At 48.7% G+C, this 25,329-nt stretch overlaps 1 protein-coding gene across 3 annotated transcripts in view; it reads left to right on the forward strand.

Annotated features, from left to right (window-relative positions):
- Positions 1 to 25,329, forward strand: part of obsl1a (obscurin like cytoskeletal adaptor 1a) — a 133,770-nt gene that overhangs the window by 45,989 nt on the left and 62,452 nt on the right. The window contains exons 9-15 of one of the 3 annotated variants that reach the window (XM_038790162.1): positions 1,918 to 2,187; positions 4,430 to 4,699; positions 5,889 to 6,158; positions 7,606 to 7,875; positions 12,465 to 12,740; positions 17,623 to 17,898; positions 23,724 to 23,999. In XM_038790162.1, the coding sequence (XP_038646090.1) occupies positions 1,918 to 2,187; positions 4,430 to 4,699; positions 5,889 to 6,158; positions 7,606 to 7,875; positions 12,465 to 12,740; positions 17,623 to 17,898; positions 23,724 to 23,999 (1,908 nt within the window). The remainder of the gene's footprint in view (positions 1 to 1,917; positions 2,188 to 4,429; positions 4,700 to 5,888; positions 6,159 to 7,605; positions 7,876 to 12,464; positions 12,741 to 17,622; positions 17,899 to 23,723; positions 24,000 to 25,329) is intronic. The other 2 variants (XM_038790163.1, XM_038790164.1) reach the window with 2 other exon arrangements.

The following is a 25,329-nucleotide window of genomic DNA, read 5'->3' on the forward strand; positions in this document are numbered from 1 at the left end:
CCCTGTGGAAATCTACTGGCTACTGCCCTCCAAGCTGAGAAAGACCCCTTATTGTTGCTTCCTGCTCGTTAGCCAATCCTCTATCCATGCCAGATTATTACCACCAACATCGTCAGCTCCTATCTTGCGCCTTAGCCTGTTGTGTGGCACCTAAACCAAATGCCTTTTGAAAATCCAAATATACAACATCAACTGGTTCTCCCCTATCTAACTTGGCTGATACCTCCTTAAAGAGCCCTCACGTGGACATATCCGGGGTGTTACTGCAAAGAGGAGCAGAGGAATTGTTCCCGGTGACCTGGGGTCAATCTTTATTCCTCAACAAGCATCAGGAAACCAGATAATCTGGTCCTTATCATATTCCTTTTCACGGGATTTTCCTGCGTGAATATTGGTTGTCATTTTTCCAATAGACTACACTTTGAAAAGCAGATCATTGTCTGTAAAGTGTTTGGACATCCTGAGGTGGCTGATGGGGCTATAGAAATGCAAGTTTGGGAGGAAGGGATTTTTATTAGGTAAAAAGCTTCAGAACAATAGAGTTCAGCCATGATCTAATTGAATGACACAACAGGCCTGAGGGGCTGAATGGCCTCCTCCTGTTCCTGTGTAACAGATTTGAGGGGCTGAATGGTCTTTTCCTAGTCCTATTTAACAGGTTTGAGGGGCTGAATGGCCTCCAAATGTTCCTGTGTAACAGGTTGAGGGGTTAAATGACCTCCTCATGTTCCTTTGTAATGAGGTCTGGGGGATAATAACCTCCTTCTATCCCTCTTTAATACACTTGAGGGGATGAATGGCCTCTTCCTGCTCCTAAGTTCTTTTTTCCTTTTACCTCTGCACTCGTCATTAATTTTGAATACCCTGGTTTAGCTCACTGGGCTAAATTGCTGGCTTTTAAAGCAGACCAAGGCAGGCCAGCAGCACGGTTCGATTCCCGTACCAGCCTCCCCGAACAGGCGCCGGAATGTGGCGACTAGGGGCTTTTCACAGTAACTTCATTCAAGCTTACTCGTGACAATAAGCGATTTTCATTTCATTTTTTTTCCAATTAAAGAGCAATTTAACATGGTCAATCCACCTACTCCGCACATCTTTGGGTTGTGGGGGTGAAAACCACGCAGACATGGGAGAATGTACAAACTCCCCACGGACAGTGACCCAGGGCTGGGATTCAAACCCGGGTCCTCGGCGCCGTGAGGCAACAGTGCTAACCACTACGCCATCATGGCCGCCAACCGCCATCAATGTTAAGGGCCATTGAGTATGGCCTGCTGGGGGTGTATCTGAGTTTTGATCCAGCCGTGCTTAGGTGCGATACTTCCCGAGCGGACATTTAATTTCCATTTCTCTCTGTCTCTCTTTTTCTTTCTATCGCTCTCTATCTCCCTTCCTGAGCTCTCCTCCCCACTCTCTAAAATGGACTCAATGGGCTGAAGGGCCACGTTATGTGCCATAAGGACTCTGAATCTCTTTTACTCCCCTCTATCTCATTATACTTCTCTTTTCCTCTTTTTCTCTATCGCTCCTTAGGTTTCCCTCAAGCAGGGGCAGCACGGTGGCACAGTGGTTAGCATTGCTGCCTACGGCGCTGAGGACCCGGGTTCGAATCCCGACTCTGGGTCACTGTCCGTGAAGAGTTTGCACATTCTCCCCGTGTCTGCGTGGGTTTCACCCCCACAACCCAAAGATGTGCAAGATAGGTGGATTGGCCACACTAAATTGCCCCTTAATTGGAAAAAATAATTGGGTACTCTAAATTTATTTAAAAAAAGGTTTCCCTCAAGCCTTTTCTCTCTCTCCTCTCTTACTGTGTCTTCCATTATTCTCTTCATCACCCTCTCACTTTCTCCATCACTTTTTCTCTCACCCTCTCCTCTTTCTCTCTCTCTCCTTCTCTCACTGTGTTTGATCCAGAGCCTCCGGTGAAAATCGTCAACTGTTCCGCTCCGACGATGAGCGTACTGACCGGTGGTGAGGTTGACCTCTCGTGTGAGCTCTCGCGGCCCGAGGCGGAGGTGAGATGGTACAAGGATGGGGTGGAGGTGGAGAGGAGTACGAGGACCATGATGGAGGTGGACGGAGCGTGCAGGAGGCTGACCATCCGCTTGGCTACGATGGAGGACCGAGGGACGTACGTGTGCGACACAGTCGAGGATACAGCCACGTTCGAAGTAACCGTCCACGGTGAGTCCCCGGTTAAGCTGCACTTGACCCATTGACGCCATTCCCTCTGTTCCCATCCAGAGATCCAACAGGAGGGGGAGAGAAAATCCAAACTATCCCAGGGATGAATTCCCATACCAGCCTCCCCGAACAGGCGGCGGAATGTGGCGACTAGGGGCTTTTCACAGTAACTCTATTGAAGCCTACTCGTGACAATAAGCGATTTTCATTTTCAATTGTAACATTCCCAGACCGTACACCTTCCAGAGGCAGAACCAGCTGGAAAACGGGGGAGCCAGTGATTTTATGATGGTTTTTCTCAGTTTGTGGAACAGGCAATCAGCCTTTAATTAACCCCAGGATAAGAACTTAATAAATAGGAGGAGGAGGAGGCCATTCAGCCCATCACCCTGTTCCGTCATTCAAATATGATCATGGTTGATCCTCTACCTTGAGCCAATTTACTCAAACAATCCCGATATCCTTCAATTCCCTTAACGCCCCCATCAAACTCAGTCTTCAATTATCTCAATGACTGAAGATCCATCACCCCCAGGGATGGAGAATACCAAAGAACCTCAACCATCTGAATGAAGAAATAGCTCCTCATCCCAGTGCTAAACGGTCGACCCCTTCTCCTGTGAATGTCAGCTTGTGCTCTAACCCGACAGGAATAGGATCACTGACCTTAAAGGAACAGGACAGCAGAATAATACGTTGTGCATCTCATGGACACGAGAACGTCCCTGTCCCTTTAAACACTTTGTCACTAACTTACCTCAAGCAGTGTGACAGGGTCACTATTACATTTTTTTAAAAAAAACTTTATAATTTAAATTTTCACATTTTCTTTTTTTTTTTGTTTTTTTTAAATTTTAGATTATCCAATTATTTTTTCCAATTAAGGGGCAATTTAGCGTGGCCAATCTACCTACTCTGCACATTTTTGGGTTGTGGGGGCGAAACCCACGCAGACACGGGGAGAATGTGCAAACTCCACACGGACAGTGACCCAGAGCCGGGATCGAACCTGGGACCCCGGCGCCGTGAGGCTGCTGTGCTAACCACTAGGCCACCGTGCTGCCCTAATTTTCACATTTTCACAAAAAAGAAAACAATAACAGAAAATTCTAAGAACAAAAAGAACAGAACCCCCCCCCCCCCGTAAATACAAAAGAGAAACAATAAATTAACGCCCGTTGTTGGCAAAAAACAGATATTCAACCCAAAACAAAAACAAAGAGACATCCCCCCCCCCCCCCCCCCCCCCCCCCCCCCGGGTTGCTGCTGCTGCTGACCTTTTGTTCTCCTGAATAACCCCTGCACTGACCCCCTGAGGGCAAATTTCACCCTCTCCAATTTAATAAACCCCGCCATATCATTGACCCAGGTCTCCACGCTTGGGGGCCTCGCATCCTTCCATTGGAGCAAGATCCTCCGCCGGGCTACTAGGGACACAAAAGCCAGAACACCGGCCTCTTTCGCCTCCTGCACTCCCGGCTCCGCCGCAACTCCAAATATCGCGAGTCCCCAGCCTGGATTGACCCTGGATCCTACCACCCTCGATACCATCTTTGCTACACCCTTCCAAAATTCCCCCAGCGCTGGGCATGCCCAGAGCACCTAATACACCTGTCCTCGGTCCCAAAAAACAGGCTCACCCTTGACCCGGTCATATGAGCCCTATGCAGTACCTTAAACTGTATGAGGCTAAGCCTCGCACACGAAGAGGAGGAGTTCACCCTTTCCTCTGCTGCATGTTTTCAACAGAATTCTATTCCTCTTTTATCTTATTCATGGTAATTGTAACTTTCTCCCTTTCACTCTCTTTCATTCCTCTGTCCCTATTTCTTTCTCTCCCTCTTTCTGTTTCTCTTATCCTTTGATGTTTCTATCGTTCCTGCTGTCTATTTGATGTTCCCTCTCCATTTCTTTCTTTCTCCTCTGTTTCTGTTTCTGTCTCTTTGCCGGCTCTCCCTTCTCTCTTCCTCCCTCTGATGCTCTCTATCTTGCCATCCCACTCTTGCTGGTTCCTTCTCCCTTTCTGTCTCCATCGATGTCTCTCAATCTCACTGTTTGTTTTACCTCGCTCTCTTTCTCTCACTGTCTCGGATTAATTCCGCTTCTCTATTTCAACCCCCTCCATGTGTCTTGCTCCCTCTTGTTTCTCAACCTCTCCTTTCGTCTATCTTGCTTTCTGTCTCTCCCTCTTCCCCCTCTAACACCTTCTTTCTCTCTCCTTCTCTCACTGTGTTTGATCCAGAGCCCCCGGTGAAAATCGTCAACTGTTCCCCTGCGGTGAAGAGCGTGCTGACCGCTGATGAGGTTGTCCTCTCGTGTGAGCTCTCGCGGCCCGAGGCGGTGGTGAGATGGTACAAGGATGGGGTGGAAGTGAAAGGCAGCAAGAGGTCTATGCTGGAGGTGGATGGAGTGTCCAGGAAGCTGACCATCCACTCGGCTGCAATGGAGGACAGAGGGACATATGTATGCGACGCAGTTGACGATTCGGCCAAGTTTGAACTGACCGTCTCCAGTGAGTCAAGCCACACGCAAACTTTGTATTTCATTTCCTAGACCAGGGTCACTGACCTCACGCTGCAGAGGTCACACAGCAGAGGTCACATCCCAAAGGTCACAGCACAGACATCATAGCCCAAAGGTCACACCCTAAAGGCCACATCCCAAAGGTCGCACCACGAAGGTCACACCCCAAAAGACACACCCAAAGCCCACACCCTGAAGCTCAAACTGCACAGGTCACACCCCAAAGGTCAAACTCCAAAGCTCAAACCACAAAGGTCAATCCCCAAAGGTCACACGCCCGACACAATGACCCTGAAATTCACCAGGATTCTCCTGGTGAAATGGCTGCTTTCACTCAGTCAGGAAGACATTCCGCGGAATCTCAGGGCCGAGTTGTCACCTTTTGTTGTCTCAAACCTTGTTCAGGAAGCAAAACAATCTGAGAAAAACAGTCTACTTTTATTGGTTTATACTGCCCCCTTCAGCTTTTCTCCTCCAATAGGAACTCTCTCTTTCATTCACTCTCATTCTCCGGCACACTTTCCCTCTCGCTCTCAGTTCATATATATTTTCTCTCTGTATCCCTTTCGTTTGCTCTCTATCTTTTACTATTCCTTTCTTCTTCCATGTTTCATTGCCTCTACCTCCCTCTCTCTTCCTCTGCCTCATTTTTTTCTTTCTCTCTTTCTCACCATATCTCATCTTTTACCTCTCTGTCTCTGCTAGTTTCTCTATTCTTTTCTCCCTCCCTCACTCTATCTCTAATTCTCTCTTTGTCTTTCACATTCTCTTTTTTTGTGCTCTCTGTGTCACATACTTTCTCCTCTCTCTCCTCTCTCCAACACTCTTCCAAAAGACCATAAGACATAGGAGCAGAATTAGGCCACTCGGCCCATCAAGTCTGCTCCGCCATTCAATCATGGCTGGTATTTTTTCATCCCCATTCTGCTGCCTTCTCCCCATAACCCCTGATCCCCTTATTAATCAGGAACCTATCTATCTCTGTCTTAGAGACACTCAGTGATTTGGCCTCCACAGCCTTCTGCGGCAAAGAGCTTCACAGATTCACCACCCTCTGGCTGAAGAAATTCCTCCTCATCTCTGTTTTAAAGGATCCAACAATTCTCGTCTTCTCTTTTGCCCTCGGTCTCATATTCTGTCTCTTTCTCTCTCTCCGTCTCTCACTGTGTTTGATCCAGAGCCTCCGGTGAAAATCGTCAACTGTTCCGCTCCGACGATGAGCGTGCTGACCGGTGATGAGGTTGTCCTCTCGTGTGAGTTCTCGCGACCCGAGGCGGTGGTGAGATGGTACAAGGATGGGGTGCAGGTGAAAGGCAGCAAGAGGTCTATGCTGGAAGTGGACGGAGTGTCCAGGAAGCTGACCATCCGCTCGGCTGCAATGGAGGACAGAGGGACATATGTATGCGACGCAGTTGACGATTCGGCCAAGTTTGAACTGACCGTCTCCGGTGAGTCCCTGGTCAAGCCACACGCAAGCTTTATATATAACTTGCTGGACGAAGGTCACTGACCTCACGCTGCAGAGGTCATAAAGCAGAGGTCACATCCCAAAGGTCACACCACAGAGGTCATACTCCAAAGGTCACACCCGAAAGGTCACAAACTAAGGGTTGCATCTCAAAGGTCAAACTTCAAAACTCATACTGCACAGGTCACACCCCAAAGGTCAAATCCCAAACATCACACCCCAAAGGTGGTATCCCAAAGGTCACACCCCAAAGGTCACACTCCTGACAGGATGACCCTTAAATTCACCAGGATTCTCCTGGTCCCAGTGCAACCTCCAGAGGAATGGTCACTTTCCCTCATTGACATTGTGGGAACCAACAATTCTACGGACACGTGCTTGTAGGATTAGAATAGCGGTTTTAATATACTTACAACAGAGCCAGCCTGTTAGCCGTTGAACTTTCGGTGAACTGGCCGGCTGACCATGTGGCACTGATCTTTATACAGCAGCTCCCGGGGGGAGGAGTCCTGGGCGGAGCCAAGGGAGAAGCCCCATACAACTCTCAAGCATTCCCTGAGCTACTCCCCCTGGAGGTCAGGTAGTGCAACTGCACTTACAATATAGACACATGTATATACAGGTTATAATCCGGTGTGAATCACATTCACCACAGACATCATTCCTTCTGGGATTCCCGCTGGCTTCACTCAGAGTCACAGCATAAGTCCGGAAGACATTCCGCGGAATCTCAGGGCCGAGTTGTCATCTTTTGTTGTCTCAAACTTGTTCCAGAAGACAAACTATCTGAGAAAACCAGTCATTTTGTATTGGTTTATACTGCCCCCTTCAGCTTTTCTCCTGTAATTGATTTCATTCACTCTCAGTCTCCGCCACGCTTTCCCTCTCACTCTCACTTCAAATATATTGGGCGGGATTCTCCGTCCCGTTAGCTGGGTTTCCCATTGTGGGCATCCCCACACCATCGGGAAATGTGGGTGTGCTGCCGGGGCATTGGAGAATCCCGGCAGCGGAGAATCCTGACCATTATCTTTATCTCTTTGTACCTCCTTCTTTTTCTCTCTATGTTTTCCTATAAATTCCTGTCTTGCTCCATGTTTCATTGCCTCTCCCTCCTTCTCTCTCCTTCTGCCTCTCCCTATTTCTCTCTCTACCTGTCACTCTCCACTCATTTTCTCTCTCGCTCATTCTGGTCCTCCCTCCTTCTCTCTGATTCCTTCTTTCTGCCCTCTGCCTCGTGCCCTCTCTCTTTCATTCTGCCCGCCTCTTTCACTTTATCTCTCTTGCTCTTTCTGTCCTCTCTCTTGTCTCCATTTTCCTCCTCCATCATTTTTTTCTTTCTCTTCCTCACCCTCCAAATCTCTCTGTTTCTTTCTTCCTCCGTCCTTCTCTCTGTCTCCCTCCCTCTCACGTTGCGTTGGACACAGAGCCTCCGGTGAAAATCGTCAACCGTTCCGCTGCGACGATGAGCGTACTGACCGGTGGCGAGATTGTCCTCTCGTGTGAGCTCTCAAGGCCCGAGGCGGAGTTGAGATGGTACAAGGACGGGTTGGAGGTGGAGAGGAGTACGAGGTCCATGATGGAGGTGGACGGAGCGTGCAGGAGGCTGACCATCCGCTCGGCTACGATGGAGGACCGAGGGACGTATGTGTGCGACACAGTCGAGGATACAGCCATGTTCGAAGTAACCGTCTCCGGTGAGTCCTGAGGACAGAAACTTCGTATTTCACCTCCCCAGCCCAGGGTCGTTGGGGATTACAATTCCTCAGCTGACTCATCTTTTTTTTAAATAAATTTAGATTACCCAATTATTTTTTCCAATTAAGGGGGCAATTTAGCGTGGCCAATCCACCTACCCTGCACATTTTTGGGTTGTGGGGGCGAAACCCACGCAGTCACGGGGAGAATGTGCAAACTCCACACGGACAGTGACCCAGAGCCGGGATCGAACCTGGGACCTCAGCGCCGTGAGGCGGCTGTGCTAACCACTAGGCCACCGTGCTGCCCCCTCAGCTGACTCATCTTGTGCAGTCTCGTTGGCCCAGTTGCCAGAAAGGACAGAAATTGGAGAACAAACGGGCAGGAAAGGGTTAATCAGCAGTGACGGGGTCATTTATACAATAACCTTTATTAGTGTCACAAGTAGGCTGACATTAACACTGCAATGAAGTTACTGTGAAAAGCCCCTAGTCGCCACAAACCGGCGCCTGTTCGGGTACATGGAGGGAGAATTCAGAACGTCCAATTCACCGAACAGCACGTCTTTCGGGACTTGTGAAATGAAATGAAAATTGCTTATTGTCACGAGTAGGCTTCAAACGAAGTTACCGTGAAAAGCCCCTAGTCACCACATTCGGGCGCCTGTTCGGGAAGGCTGTTACGGGAATCGAACCTGGCCTGCTTGGTCAGCTTTAAAAGTCAGCGATTTAGCCCTGTGCTAAACAGCCCCACCCACAGTGGGTGGAAACCGGAGGAAACCCACGCAGACACGGGGAGACTGTGTAGACTCCGCACAGACAGTGACCCAAGCCGGGAATCGAACCTGGGACCCTGGTGCTGTGAGGCAACATTGCTAACCACTGTGCTACTGTGCCGCCCAAATAGCATCATTCACAGCCGCAGAATGTCCCAAAGCTGTTTACAGCCACTTAAATACATTTGTAGTTCAGCCACTGTTGTAATGTCGGTAACATAGCTGCTATTATGTGCACAGAAAGATCCCATAGCTAGCAGTGTGATAACGGCCGGCTGAACTGTTTTTCTGATGTCATATAAGGGATGAAGGTGGGCCTCAGATCACTGGGGAGAAATCCGCCGCTCGTCTTTGCAATAATGCTCCATGGAATCTTTTCTATCCACCCAAGAGAGCACCCGGGACCTCGGTTTAATGACTTATCTGAAAGACTGCACCTCCGGCAGTGCAGCGTCCCCTCAGTCCTGCACTGGGAATGTCAGCCTGGATTTCTGTGCCCAAATCTCGAGTGGGTCTTGAAGCCACAACCTTCCAACACAAAGGCTGCTGGGAGGAAGAATCAATCACTCTCCGGCCCTGTTAACTTTAGCAAGTTGAATGGCAGACATGCCAGTTAACTGCCTCTCACCACTTTGGTTCCTATAGAGTGACTGAGCCATATCCCAGTTTGCCCAGTCTCCTATCCAATTCCTGCCTCGGTTCACCCCCAATTCACCCCCACCTGCACCCTGTCCTAGACCTGCACCCTGTCCTAGACCTGCACCCTGTCCTAGACCTGCACCCTGTCCTAGGCCTGCACCCTGTCCTAGGCCTGCACCCTGTCCTAGACCTGCACCCTTTCCTAGACCTGCATCCTGTCCTAGGCCTGCACCCTGTCCTAGGCCTGCACCCTGTTCTAGGCCTGCACCCTGTCCTTGGCCTGCACCCTGTCCTAGGCCTGCACCCTGTCCTAGACCTGCACCCTGTCCTGTTGCACCCTACTCCCAACCCACCCTCCCCTGTCCCATAAGACCATCAGACACAGGAGCAGAATTAGGCCACTCGCCCCATCGAGTCTGCTCCACCATTCAATCATGACTGATATTCTTCTCATCCCCATTCTCCTGCCTTTTCCCCATAACCCCTGATCCCCTTATTAATCAAGAACCTATCTATCTCTGTCTTAAAGACACTCAGTGATTTGGCCTCCACAGCCTTCTGCGGCCACGTGTTCCACAGATTCACCACCCTCTGGCTGAAGAAATTCCTCCTCATCTCTGTTTCAAAGGATCGTCCCTTTAGTCTGAGATCGTGTCCTCTGCTTCTAGTTTTTCCTACAAGTGGAAACATTCTCTCCACGTCCACTCTATCCAGGCCTCGCAGTATCCTGTAAGTTTCAATAAGATCCCCCCTCATCCTTCCAAACTCCAACGAGTACAGATCCAGAGTCCTCAACCGTTCCTCATACGACAAGCTCTTCATTCCAGGGATCATTCTTGTGAACCTCCTCTGGCCCCTTTCCAAGGCCAGCACATCCTTCCTTAGATACGGGGCCCAAAACTACTCACAATACTGCTCCCAGTGAAGGTTTGATTTACAATAATCCTTTACACTTGATGATTGTTTGGGAACCTTGTCCTGCTTGGATTTTGCTGGGCTAAGATTCTCCTGCTGGGATTCTGCTGGGCTATGATTCTCCTGCTGGGATTCTGCTGGACTATGATTCTCCTGCTGGGATTCTGCTGGGCTATGATTCTCCTGCTGGGATTCTGGTGGGCTATGATTCTCCTGCTGGGATTCTGCTGGGCTATGATTGTTCTGCTGGGATTCTGCTGGGCTATGATTGTCCTGCTGGGATTCTGCTGGGCTATGATTGTCCTGCTGGGATTCTGTTGGGCTATGATTGTCCTGCTGAGATTCTGCTGGGCTATGATTGTCCTGCTGGGATTCTGCTGGGCTATGATTGTCCTGCTGGGATTCTGCTGGGCTATGATTCCATTTGCTTTCCTCCTCTGGCATCTCACACCAATATCTCTCCCATTTCTCTGTGGTTTTTGACAGTGACTTGTTATTCCACATCGAGCCTTGCCCCGCTAACTCTATCTGCAGTTCTGAACAAGCACCAACTTGGCCCCTGGGACTAACACTACGTGTTCTGCCTCTGTGCATCAGTGCTGGGCAGCACAGGGAGAGGAAAAGACTGAAAGGGCCTCAAGCTGATTTTGCTCCTCCTTAACCCAGGGTACTGAGGTCAACGGAGCTGCCCCGGCCCCGCCGAGAATGTCTGAATGTCTGAATCAAATTCCAAGCCGCCTGTTCTAATAATACAATAATAATAATAATCTTTATTGTCACAACTAGGCTTACTTTAACACTGCAATGAAGTTACTGTGAAAAGCCCCTAGTCGCCACATTCCGGCGCCTGTTCGGGGAGGCTGGTACGGGAATTGAACCGTGCTGTTGGCCTGCCTTGGTCTGCTTTCAAAGCCAGCGATTTAGCCCAGTGAGCTAAACCAGCCCCGGAGGAAACCGGAGCACCCGGAGGAAACCCACGCAGACACGGAGAGAACGTGCAGACTCCGCACAGACAGTGACCCAAGCCGGGAATCGAACCTGGGACCCTGGAGCTGTGAAGTGACAGTGTTAACCACTGTGTTAACGTACATCAATAAGTTTGCATGTGGACTGGTGAATGTGTGTTTCTTGTGTAGCTCAGGCACCAAATCCAGCTCCCTCCGTTTCACTCACATCTCCACCCTCCGCCCCACCCAGCTAGTCTGCAATTGAAAAGCCTCAGCTCTGTCTTGAAAATGAAAATGAAAATGAAAAATGTCTTTATAACGTTCTTACTCGACTATTCCAAATCTTTCCTGGCCAGTCACCATCTACTCCTCATAAAGCTGAGATCCTCCAAGACTATGCTGCCTGTACCTGACACACACGTTCCCCAATCTTCTCCGTGTGTTTCCTGACCAGCGTGGATTCAAAATCCTCAGACCTGCCAACTCATGGCATGGAATGCACTGTCTGTGGAAGCAGTTGAGTCGGAAACATTGGAGACCTTCAAGCGGCTATTGGATAGGTACATGGATTACGGTAGAATGATGGGGTGCAGATTAATTTGTTCTTAACCTAGGGCAAAAGTTTGGCACAACATTGTGGGCCGAAGGGCCTGTTCTGTGCTGTATTTTCTATGTTTGATGTTCATCCCCATAGCCTCACCCCCTCCCTAGCTCCACAACCTTCTCCCGATTCACAACCACACGAGATCTCTGAGCCCCTCCCCAGTTGCCATCGCTTCGCCATTGACGAAAGTGCCCAGGTCCCTGAGCTCTGGCATTCCCTCCTACTCTCCAACTCTCTCTCTCCTCCTTAAAGACGCTCCTTGAAATCTTTCCTTCTGACCAGCTATTTGCTTGGACATCAATAAATCCAACAGGGATTTGAAGAGAAATGTCTTTAGCCGAGGGGGTGGTGACCATTTGGAACTCGCTCCCACTGACAGTGATTGAAGTCAACCAAATTGATGTTAAGAGGAACAGCTGGGTGAGAAAGACACAGAATGTGAGTCAGAAAGGGGGAGATGAGAAGGGCTGGGAGGAGAATTGTGTTCTGCATTAATGCCAGCATAACCCAGATGGGCAGAGTGGCCTTTTCTTGCATTATAAAATTCTGTAGGATTGTTTGTTACGATTTTTTTGACAACTCTCCAAATATTTATGGATTAGCGTCACTTATTCTTTGATAGTTTCACCGTGTTCAAGATGCTACATAAATGCAAGTTGTTGTTGTTGAGTTGCCATTAAACCACCAACTCCCTGTTTCTACCTGCAGAGCCGCCGGTTAAGATTAAGCGCCTGGCTGACGGACCGGCAGAGCACAAGTACTTGACGTCCGAGGACATTGCGCTCGAGTGTGAACTCTCTCGCTCGGACACTGCTGCCAAATGGTACAAGGACGGGGAAAAGCTGGAGGGAAACGAGAGGGTATCCATTGGGAAGGAGGGAACGTTGCGGACACTGCGGATACTGGATGCTCGGACAACAGACTCCGGGGAGTATCTCTGTGATGTCCAAGATGACAGCGTTGTATTCAGAGTCTGTGTGGAAGGTGAGATGTCTCGGGTCAGCTCCCTCACTGAAACTCTCCCTGGGCAGTAACTCCAGGGTCAGTACCTGTCACTGATAGGACAGGAGGAACTCTCTGATGTTCCTGACTGACTGACACACTTTCCATTCTTGCAAACCACCGTCTGCAGGAGCAGAAATTCTTTCCAATTAAACATTGGCAAGGACTTCAGGCCGCACCACTATTTTGTTATGGGCCAAGATTTAGAGAACCCCAAAGTGTATCATGGAGTTCACCTGACCCACAACGTTTACTAGATTGTGGTGATGGGGAGCACACGGCCCACTCTACAGGTTGTTGTACCGCAGAAATGGAAAAGTAATTTTTAAAGCAAAACAATGTTTATTCTATGAACTCAAGTTAACCTTTTTAAAACATACAGTGAACATCTTAGCAACCATTAATTCAAATACAACCCCCAAAGAATACAACACTAAGTAATCCGTTAAACTTTCCTTTTTAACATCCATACGACTTAAAAATAAAACCTTTAACAGAAGCACATCAGGTTAAAGTTACTACTGAAAACATTTATAATTCTGAATTCACCAAATGATCAAGAGATAGTCTTTTGATGGCAGAGAGAACAGCAGTACACCTGCTTGCTCTGGCTTCAGCTCCAACACTGAAAACTAAACTTAAACACACCCTGCAGCCTGCTCAAAAAAAAGTAAAAAGCTGACAGACAGCCCAGCTCCACCCACTCTCTGACATCACTGCAGTAGTAAAACACCCATTACTTAAAGGTACTCTGACATGACAATTTACATTCTCTTCCCACTGACTCCCTGGTAACTATGCAGGATTAAACCAGACCATCCTGTTAGGAATACCGGACCAGACGCCAACTTTCGTTAGGATACCGGACAAGAAACCCAGACAACTTTCCAATGTGTCAAACTGTGAGGAAAGGATACTTCTCCCCCAGGAGCGATGACTCTGTCCAATAGGTATCTTTTATTTCACAACAAACTTTAATTTAGAACATAGAACATACAGTGCAGAAGGAGGCCATTCTACACCGACCCACTTAAGCCCTCACTTCCACCCTATACCCGTAACCCAATAACCCCTTCTAACCTTTATGGACACTAAGGGGCAATTTAGCCTGGCCAATCCATCGAACCTACACATCTTTGGACTGTGGGAGGAAACCGGAGCACCCGGAGGAAACCCACTCAGACACGGGGAGAACGTGCAGACTCTGCACAGACAGTGACCCAGCAGGAATCGAACCTGGGACCCTGGTGCTGTGAAGCCACTGTGCTATCCACAATGCTACCGTGCTGCCGGTAAACACAGAATTAATCCTATTTACATCAAATAAATAGCTGTACAATTAACAGTTAAACAGTTCTTAAATGAAAGGAAAAACTTGAACTTACTATCCACACCTGCTACAAATTCCAATTAAGCAACCCAATACAGTTCAAATGCCACCTATAAATAAAGTTAACAAAACAGGTCACTTCCTTATCTGTGCAGATGCTTTCAGAGAGAGACTCTTTCTTTTTTTTTGAATATAATTTTTATTGGAATTTTTTACAGAAAATATAAAACATAACAACAAACAATGAAATGCCACAAAATAACCCATAATAACTGTGACACCCCCAGACTGTATCGACACATGTATCACATCCCCCCACCCCCCCAACCCCAATGAACAACAAAAGAACTTAAAAATATATTAAAATTAAATAAACAAACATAGTCATTGTCCGCCCCCCCTTTTCCCTCCCCTTCCCCCCCCCCCCCCCCCCCCCCCCCAGAGAGAGACTCTTTCAAGAGTAGATTCAGTGCACTTTTGTCTTGTCAGACTCAAGTCTTATAGCAAACTGCTGTTCAACTTAAAATCGTATAACAGACTGTAAATCTACAGACAGACTTGGCTCCTCTCATTAATTAAATCATCTGTACCCCATTAAGTTCCATGACCTGTTCAGCTAAGAATAAATATAATCACTCATAAATTATCTACACTCCAGGGAACCATCCAAAATATCAACAATGTTCCATTAGGCCTTTATCTGTAACCAAGTAAGTGGCTGGAATGAATGATTACCGTATTCTTTTATGACATCTTAATTACAGCTTTAGCAGACATACTGCCTGTATGTATTATAAACCAGGGTTTTTAATAACATGAATGCCACAAATATCAAATATAATATATAACAATTTATACACTCGGCAGAATCCTCAATATCATAGCCTTGTCTGACTCTGATCTGAGCTTGCAATCCATTCTACTGACCATCACTGAGGTCACCTCAACCTATCATGGAATCATGGAATCCCTTCAGTGCAGAAAGAGGCCATTCGGCCTATCATGTCTTCACCCTTCCTCGGCCACTCCCATGCCCTAAACGCGTAACACGGCCTATCCTGCAGATCTTGACATTAAGGGGCAATTTAGCATGTCCAATCCACCCAACCTGCACATCTTTGGACGGTGGGAGGAAACCGGAGCACCCGGAGGAAACCCACGCACACACGGGGAGACAGTGCAAACTCCGCACAGACAGTGACCCAAGCCGGGAATTGAACCCTGGCGCTGTGAGGCAGCAGTGCTAACCACCGTGCTGGTGTTACGTCACCCATCTCCACCCCTGCTTCAGCCTGTCTGTTACTGAAACCCTCATTCGTGCCTGTGCCACATACACACTCGACTATTCTAATACTCTCCTGGCCGGTATCACACATCCTCCACTCTCCATAAGCTGCATCTAAACCTGCACCAAGTCCCATTCACCCATCACTCCAAATCCTCATTGACCCCTGACAAATCAAAACTTTGATTTAAACATTTTCACCTTTGCATTAATGTTGCTCCATGCCATTGTCGCTCCCTATCCCTGTAATCACCTCCAGCCCCGCAAGATTCCGGGATCTCAGTGCTCCACTAATTCCCCTCACTTTCTCCTCCCCGATTCTCATCGTTCCAGCATTGGTGGTCCCTCCTTCAGTTGCCGGGGCTTCAAGCTCTGGAATTCCCTCTGCAACCCTCTCACCCGTCTCTCTCTCCCCCCCTTAAAATGCTTCTGAAAAACTGCCTGTTTGACCAGCTATTGTTTGCTGGGGGGGGGGGGGCAGCATGGCAGCACAGTGGTTAGCACTGTTGCTTCACAGCTCCAGGGTCCCAGGTTCAATTCCCGGCTTGGGTCACTATCTGTGCGGAGTTTGCACGTTCTCCCCGTGTCTGTGTGGGTTTCCTCCGGGTGCTCCGGTTTCCTCCCACAGTCCAAAGATGTGCAGGTTAGGTGGATTGGCCATGATAAATTGCCCTTCGTGTCCAAAATTGGCCTTAGTGTTGGGTGGGGTTACTGGGTTATGGAGATAAGGTGGAGGTGTTGACCTTGGGTAGTGTGCTCTTTCCAAGAGCCGGTGCAGACTTGATGGGCCAAATGGCCTCCTTCTGCACTGTAAATTCTATGATAATGAAAGTCATTCGGGAATTCCGGAGAACCCTCTTTATCTGGACAGTGTTGAGAATGTGGAACTCGCTCCCACAGTGAGCGGTTGAGGTAAATAGATGAGTTTAAGGGGGGGGCACGATAAAAACATTACTAATAATAATAGTTGTTATTATTGCCACAAGTAAGCTTACATTGACACTGCAATGAAGTTACTGTGAAAACCCCCTTGACACCACATTCCGTACCAAAAGACCATAAGACATAGGAGCAGAATTAGGCCACTCGGCCCATCGAGTCTGCTCCGCCATTCAATCCTGGCTGATATTTTCTCATCCCCATTCTCCTGCCCTCTCCCCATAACCCCTGATCCTCTTATTAATCAAGAACATATCTATCTCGGTCTTAAAGACACTCAGTGATTTGGCCTCCACAGCCTTCTGCGGCAAAGAGTTCCACAGATTCACCACTCTCTGGCTGAAGAAATTCCTTCTCATTTCAGTTTTAAAGGATCGTCCCTTTAGTCTGAGATTGTGTCCTCTGGTTCTAGTTTTTCCTACAAGTGGAAACATTCTCTCCACATCCACTCTATCCAGGCCTCACAGTATCCTGTAAGTTTCAATAAGATCCCTCCTCATCCTTCCAAACTCCAACGAGTACAGACCCAGAGTCCTCAACCGTTCTTCAACCGACAAGCTCTTCATTCCAGGGATCCTTCATGTGAACCTCCTCTGGACCCTTTCCAAGGCCAGCACATCCTTTGTTAAATACGGGACCCAAAACTGCTCACAATACTCCAAATGGGGTCTGACCAGAGCCTTATACAGCCTCAGACGTACATCCCTGGTCTTGTATTCTAGCCCTCATGACATTAATGTAACATTGCATTTGCCTTCTTAACTGCCGACTGAACCTGCACATTAACCTTAAAAGAATCATGAACAAGGACTCCCAAGTCCCTTTGTGCTTCTGATTTCCTAAACATTTCCCCATTTAGAAAATAGTCCATGCCTAAATTCCTCCTTCCAAAGTGCATAACCTCACACTTTTCCACATTGTATTTTATTTGCTACATCATTGCCCACTCTCCTAGCTTGTCCAAATCCTTCTGCCGCCCTCTTGCTTATTCAATACTACCTGTTCCTCTACAGAGGACACAGAGGAAGAATTCAGAATGTCCAAATTACCTAACAGCACGACTTTTGGGACTTGCGGGAGGAAACTGGAGCACCCGGAGGAAACCCACACAGACACGGGGAGAACAGATAGTGCGGAATTCTATGTAAAGCTTCAGGTCGTCAGCGCTAATACGTCCGTGTGTTGCTCAGTGTCAGTTCTAAATTGATTGCAAATCTTGGGATAGTTTCGCTGTGTTAAAGGTGCTGTAAAATGCAAGTTGTTGTTGTTGAGTTGCCATTAAACCACCAACTCCCTGCTTCTACCTGCAGAGCCGCCGGTTAAGATTAAGCGCCTGGCTGACGGACCGGCAGAGCACAAGTACTTGACCTCCGAGGACATTGCGCTCGAGTGTGAACTCTCTCGCTCGGACACTGCTGCCAAATGGTACAAGGACGGGGAAAAGCTGGAGGGAAACAAGAGGGTATCCATCGGGAAGGAGGGAACGTTGCGGACACTGCGGATACTGGATGCTCGGACAACAGACTCCGGGGAGTATCTCTGTGATGTCCAAGATGACAGCGTTGTATTCAGAGTCTGTGTGGAAGGTAAAATATCTCAAAGAACAAAGAACAATACAGGACCAGGCTCTTCGGCCTCGGGAAATGTATTTAAGGGAAACTACCGGCCAGTTATTTTAACTTCAGCTATTCGAAAAACATTGGAATCGATTATCAAGGACATAACAGCAATGCATCTGGAAAGATATAATCTGATCAAGCGCAGTCAGCATGGTTTCATGAAGGGGAGATCATGTCTGACAAATTTACTCGAGTACTTTGAGGACGTATAAGCCAGGGTAGATAGAGGAGACCCAGTCGATGCTATGTATTTGGATTTTCAAAAGGCATGTGTTAAGGAGCCACACAAAAGGCTACTACACAAGATAGGAGCTCACGGCATTGGTGGTAACATTCTGGCACGGTTAGAGGATTGGCTAACAAACAGGAAGCAAGAGTAACGATAAGGGGGTCTTTCTCAGCTTGGAGGGCAGTAACCAGTGGAGTTCCACAGGGGTCAGTGCTGGGGCCGCAGCTCTTAACAATAAATATGAATGATTTGGAGGGAGGAGCTGTGTGCACTGTGGCTAAATTTGTGGATGTCACAAAGGTGGAAGTGAAGGCAGATTGTAAGAAGGGTAGAAATGGTTTTCCAAGAGATATCGACAGGTTAAGTGAGTGGGCAGAGAATCGGCAAATGAAAAATGTGGGATTGTTCATTTTGGAAGAAAGAATGAGAAGGTGGGTTATTATTTAAACAGGGAGAGATTGCAGAAAGCTGCAGCACAAAGGGACTTGGGGACCCTTATGCGTGAAACCCAGAAAGCTGCATACAGGTGCAGAAGAAATGAAAAATGAAAATGAAAATCGCTTATTGTCACAAGTAGGTTTCAAATGAAGTTACTGTGAAAAGCCCCTAACGCCACATTCCGGCGCCTGTTCGGGGAGGCTGGTACGGGAATTGAACCGTGCTGCTGGCCTGCCTTGGTCTGCTTTCAAAGCCAGCGATTTAGCCCTGTGCTAAACCAGCTGTGGAGGCCGAGTCCTTGATCACTATTTCTGTTCCTATTTCTTAGGACTTATGATCTTATATCTAGAACTCCACATTTGAATCCCTCCAATCAGGGTTCGGCCGCTTCCACAGCACCAGAGACAAAGGGAAACTCTTTCTTCCCATCCTCCACGAGCTGTCTACCATCCTCCTCCAGCCAGGGCCGGCTCAAGGTACCGGCAACTCGGGCAGTCGCCCGGGGCGCCATGTGCTAGGGGCGCCGCGTAAAAGACTCGGGTCCCGCGCATGCGCAGTTGGGCCGGTGCCAACCAGCGCATGCGCGGTGGCCGCCCTCCCTCAGGCCGCCCCGCACAAACATGGCGGATGGATCCAGGCTCGCCGGTGGTCACTCCGCCCCCCCCCCTCGGGCTCACTCTGCCCCCCCCCCTCCGCCCCCCCTCTGGCCCCCCCCCTCCGGCCCCCCCTCCGACCCCCCCCCGTGTCCCCGCCCCCACCTCGCTCCACTCCTCTCGTCATATTCATTTGTCCGACTGTTTAACCAGTGTCTCGACCTGGATGAGCAGACATTCTCTCCGTTAGTCCCTTACTCTCTGCGTAAACAAGACAACATTTACCACCTTCATAACATTGCCTGTTTCCAACTCTGCCCCAGCTGCCTGTGATTAAACCCTTATCCTTCCATTCATCATCTCTCAATCTCTATTATTCCAATGTAACCTTTCCCGACCTACCATGTTCCACGCCATTAACCTGGCCTCATCCAAACTCGATGTGTTAAGTTGCACCAAGTCCCATTTACCCGTCACCCCTGTGTGCACTGATTTCCACGGTCTGCCAGTCCGACAACCCCTCCCTACCAGAGGCGGTTTGCAGTTTTAGGGTGACACGGCGGCACAGTGGTTAGCACTGCTGCCTCACAGCATAAGGGACCCGGTTCGATCCCGGAGTTTGCACTGTCATGTGAGAGTACCTTTAAGAACTGGGTGTTTATCAAATAGCTGCAGTGATGTCAGAGTGTGGGTGGGGCTGGGCTGTCTGTCTTTCACTTTCGTTTTTGAGCAGGCAGCCAAGAGTGTGTCTTAGTTTTGTTTTCAGATCTGGATAGCTGCGGGCAAAGCAAGAAGCTGTACAATGATCTCTCTCTGCAAGCTACAGACTGTCTTCAGCTCATGTGAGGATTTCAAAGTAATACCGGTTGCTGCAGAGAATTTAAACCTGCTGTCTTTCTGTAAAAAGGGTCTTTTGGTCTTATGGATGTTGTTAGGAAAGTTATGAAGGGTTACTTATAGAATATTGTATCTGTGGGGATTAATGGTGTTGATAGTTGTTAAGATGTTTACTGTGGGTTTATAAAGTGTTAACTGGTTTCATAAATAAACATTGTTTTGTTTTAAAAGTACTTTAACACTCTGTTGCATCACACGAGTAAAGTGGGCCCTTGTGCTCCCCATAACCACAATCTATTTAAGGTTGTGGGTCAGGTGAACTCCATGATACACTTTGGGGTTCTCTAAGCCCTGGCCCATAACAGTACGTTGACAGAATCACACAGTGCGGCAGAGGCCCTTTGGCCCATCGAGTCTGCACCAAAAGCACCTGACCAAGAGGGAGTGTGGTCCCGTGGAGGAGGTTAGCCGTAAGTGGGAGGAGTTGGGTGGGGTGTTGGGGGCCAGAGTATGGAGTGAAGCTCTGCGGAGGGTGAATGTGTCCTCGTCGTGTACAGGACTAGGCTTTGTCCAATTTAAGGTGGTGCACGGGGGCCACATGACGGTGTCCAGGATGAGTCGGTTCATTCCAAGGGTGGAGGATGGGTGTGGGCCGTCTGCAGGGAGGCTGACAGATCATCGGCATATGTTTTGGGCGTGTCCGAGGTTGAGGGGATTTTAGAAGGGATTTCCGGATGGAATGTCAGAGATTTTGGGGTAGAGCTTGCCTCGAGTTGGGAGGTGGCGATATTTGGAGCGTCGAAGGATTTGGGAATCCAGGTGGGGAGAGAGGCCGACGTGTTGGTCTTTGCCTCCCTGAAAAGCCCGGAGATGGATTTTGTTGGGCTGGTGGGACTCGGAGCACCGATGGCAGGGGTGTGGGTGGGCGGGTTGGCAGAGTTCCTGCATTTGGAAAAGATCAAGTTCGCCGTTCAGGGTGCGGAGGAGGGTTCATCTCAAAGCTGTTCATTGACTTCTTTAAGGAGTATTGAACTGTTGGGGGGGCGTGGAAAATTGGAGAAGGTGGGGCGTGTGTTGGGATGGCAGCGGGGTGAGTGGGGAGGTGTTCATTGGGGGCTGTAGGGAGGGAGGGGTTTGTTTCCATTATAGGAAGGAATCTCCATCCTTCCTACAATGTGGCCACCAGATTTGCCCACAGTACTCCAGCTGTGGCCTCACCAAAGTTCTCTACAACTCTCAACATGACCTCCCTGCTTTTGTAATCTATGCCTCGATTGATGAAGGCGAGTGTCCCATATGCCTTTTTCACCACCCTATTAACCTGCCCGTCTGCCTTCAGAGATCTATGAACAAACACGCCAAGGTCCCTTTGTTCCTCAGAACCTCACAGTGTCAGACCTTTCACAGTATACTTCCTTGTTAAATTACACTTTCCTCACACTTTTCAGGGTTAAACCCCATTTGGAGTTTTATGAACAATTTTGAGCCCCTTATCTAAGGAAGGATGTGCTGGGCCTTGGATAGGGTCCAGAGGAGGTTCACAAGAATGATCCCTGGAATGAAGAACTTGTCATATGAGGGATGGTTGAGGACTCTGGGTCTGTACTCGTTGGAGTTTAGAAGGATGAGAGGGGATCTTATTGAAACTTACAGGATACTGCGAGGCCTGGATAGAGTGGACGTGGAGGGGATGTTTCCACTTGTAGGAAAAACTAGAAGCAGAGGACACCATCTCAGCCTAAAGGGACGATCCTTTAAAACAGAGATGAGGAGGAATTTCTTCAGCCAGAGGGTGGTGAATCTGTGGAACTCTTTGCCGCAGAAGGCTGTGGAGGCCAAATCACTGAGTGTCTTTAAGACAGAGATGGATAGGTTCTTGATCAATAAGGGGATCAGGGGTTATGGGGAGAAGGCAGGGGAATGGAGATGAGGAAAATATTAGCCACGATTGAATGGCAGAGTAGACTTGATGGGCCGAGTGGCCTAATTCTGCTCCTATGTCTTTTGGTCTTATGCCACTTTTCTGCCCATTTGTCCATCCCGTCTATATCTACCTGTAACCCAAGATTCTAAGCCTCACTGTTAACCAACCGGCCAATCTTTGGGTCATCCGCAAACTGACTGATCCTACCCCCCCCACATAGTCATCTATGTTGTTGTTATAAATGACAAACAATAGCACAGATCCTGGGTACGCCACTGGACACTGGCTTCCAGACACTAAAGCAACCGTCTGTCATCACCCTCTGTCTCCTACAGCTAAGCCAATTATGAATCCAGTTTATCAAATCACCCTGTACCCCATGTGCATTTGCCATCTTTATAAATCTCCCATGTGGGGCCTTGTCAAAGGCTTTGCTGAAATCCATGTAAACTACATCAACTGCACTACCCTCATCCACACACCTGGTCACACGCTCAAAAAAGTCAATCAAATTTGTTCGGCATGACCTCCCTCTGACAAAGCCAAGCTGGCTATCCATGATCAAACCCGTGCCTCTCCAAGTGGAGATACATTCTCTCCTTCAGAATCTTCTCCTGTAGTTTCCCTACCACTGACGTGAGACTCACTGGCCTGTAGTTCCCTGGCTTATCTCTACAGTCTTTCTTAAATAGTAAGACCACAGAAGCTATTCTCTAGTCCTCTGGCACCAACCCCGTGGCCAGAGAGGAATAAAACATTTGGATCAGAGGCCATTCAACCTCCTCCCCCACTTCCCACATCAGCACTTTCTCCCCGTGTGTGCGTGAGTTTCCTCCGGGTGCTCCGGTTTCCTCACACAGACCAAAGATGTGCAGGCTGTGTGGGTTTGTGAGTATGGGGCGGGGGAATGGGCCTGGGTAGGGTGTTCTTTCAGAAGGTCGGTGCAGACTCGATGGGCCGAATGACGTCAATCTGCACTGTTACGGATTCTATGGATTATAAAATTCCCATCTCTGTTCCTGTTTACATTACCTCGCTCTCTATCTATTTCTGTTATCTTGTCCAGACCCACAATCCTCTAGGATCCCTCGCACCTCTAATTCCGGCCTCTTGACCATCCCTGTTGACCGTTGGCTCACAATTAATGGCCACCCATTGGTTGTCTCAGCCCGAGGTTCCAACATCCCTTCCTAGACCTTCCCATCTCTCCACCTCTTCCTCCAATGGGCTGTTTCTCTCTGATAAATTCGAGATAATTTGACATAAAACTTTCATGTGCCTGTTCCCATACGGTTCAACGTCAATGTTTGCTTGTTTGATTGTTCTCCTACGAAAAAGTCTTCATAGAATTTACAGTGCAGAAGGAGACCATTCGGCCCATTGAGTCTGCACTGGGCCACGGAAAGAGCACCCAACCCTCGCCCACACCTCCACCCTGTCCCTGTAACCCCACCAAAACCTTTTTTGGACTCTAAGGGGCAATTTAGCACGGCCAATCCGCCTATGCTGCAAATCTTTGGACTGTGGGAGGAAACCGGAGCACCCGGAGGAAACCCACGCAGACACGGGGAGAACGTGCAGATTCCGCACAGACAGTGACCCAAGCCGGGAATCGAACCTGGGACCCTGCAGCTGTGTAGCAACTGTGCTAGCCACTGTGCTACCGTGCTGCCCTCTTGGAAGGGTATCACTGCGTTAAAGGTTCTATACAAATGCGAGTTGTTGTTGTTGAGTTGCCATTAAACCACCAACTCCCTGCTTCTACCTGCAGAGCCGCCGGTTAAGATTAAGCGCCTGGCTGACGGACCGGCAGAGCACAAGTACTTGACGTCCGAGGACATTGCGCTCGAGTGTGAACTCTCTCGCTCGGACACTGCTGCCAAATGGTACAAGGACGGGGAAAAGCTGGAGGGAAACGAGAGGGTATCCATCGGGAAGGAGGGAACGTTGCGGTCACTGCGGATACTGGACGCTCGGACAACAGACTCCGGGGAGTATCTCTGTGATGTCCAAGATGACAGCGTTGTATTCAGAGTCTGTGTGGAAGGTGAGGTGTCTCGGGTCAGCTCCCTCACTGAAACTCTCCCTCGCCAGTAACTCCAGGGTCACTACCTGTCACTGATAGGACAGGAGGAACTCTGTTCCTGACTGACTGACACACTTTCCATTCTTGCCAACCACCGTCCCATCTCCAACTTGCCTTTCCTCTCCAAAACCCTTGACCATGTTGTCACTTCCCAAATCTGTGTTCAGGTCTCACAGAAGTAATCCTCCAGTCAGGTCCCTGTCCCTCTCGCAGCACAGACACAGTGACAGCTGCCACCCTGCCTGACTGTGGCGAAGGGAAACTCTTCCTCCTCGAGCTGCCTGCAGCCTGTGACACGTCGGCCACACCATTCTCCTCCAGCGCCCTCTCCACTGTCCTCCTGCTGGGTGGGGCTGCTCCCCCCCTTACTTCCATTCTTATCCAATCCCAGCCAGTGAATCACCATCAATGACTTGATTTGATTTGATTTATTATTGTCCCATGTATTAGTATACAGTGGAAAGTATTGTTTCTTGCATGCTGGACAAACCATGCATACCGTACATAAGGAAGGAAGGAGAGACTGCAGAATATAATGTTACGGTTATAGCAAGGTGTAGAGAAATGATCAACTTAATACGAGGTAGGTTCATTATAAAGTCTGATGGCAGTAGGGAAGAAGCTGTCCTTGAGTCGGTTGGTACGTGACCTCAAACTTTGGTATATTTTTCCTGACGGAAGAAGGTGGAAGAGAGTATGTCCGGGGTGCGTGGGGGTCGTTAATTATGCTGGCTGCCTTTCTGAGGCAGCAGGAATTATAGAGTCAATGGATGGGAGGCTGGTTTGCGTGATGGACTGGGCTACATTCACGACCTTTTGTAGTTTCCTGTGGTCTTGGGCAGAGCAGGATCCATACCAGGCTGTGATACAAGCAGAAAGAATGTTTTCTATGGTGCATCTGTAGAAGTTGATGAGGGTCGTAGCTGACATGCCAAATTTCCTTAGTCTTCTGAGAAAGTAGAGTCGTTGGTGGACTTTCTTAACTATAGTTTCGGCATGGGGGGGACCAGGACAGGCTGTTGGTGATCTGGACACCTAAAAACTTGAAGCTCTCGACCCTTTCTACTTGGTTCCCATTGATGGAGACAGGGGCATGTTCTCCACTACGCTTCCTGAAGTCAATGACAATCTCCTTCGTTTTGTTAACATTGAGGGAGAGATTATTGTCGTCGCACCAGTTCACCAGATTCTCTATCTCATTCCTGTACTCTGTCTCATCATTGTTTGAAATCCGACCCACTATGGTGGTGTAATCAGCAAATTTGAGAATTGAGTTGGAGGGGAATTTGGC

This window comes from Scyliorhinus canicula, chromosome 2 (assembly GCF_902713615.1).
Source record: "Scyliorhinus canicula chromosome 2, sScyCan1.1, whole genome shotgun sequence".
In the NCBI taxonomy this organism is placed as follows: domain Eukaryota; kingdom Metazoa; phylum Chordata; class Chondrichthyes; order Carcharhiniformes; family Scyliorhinidae; genus Scyliorhinus; species Scyliorhinus canicula.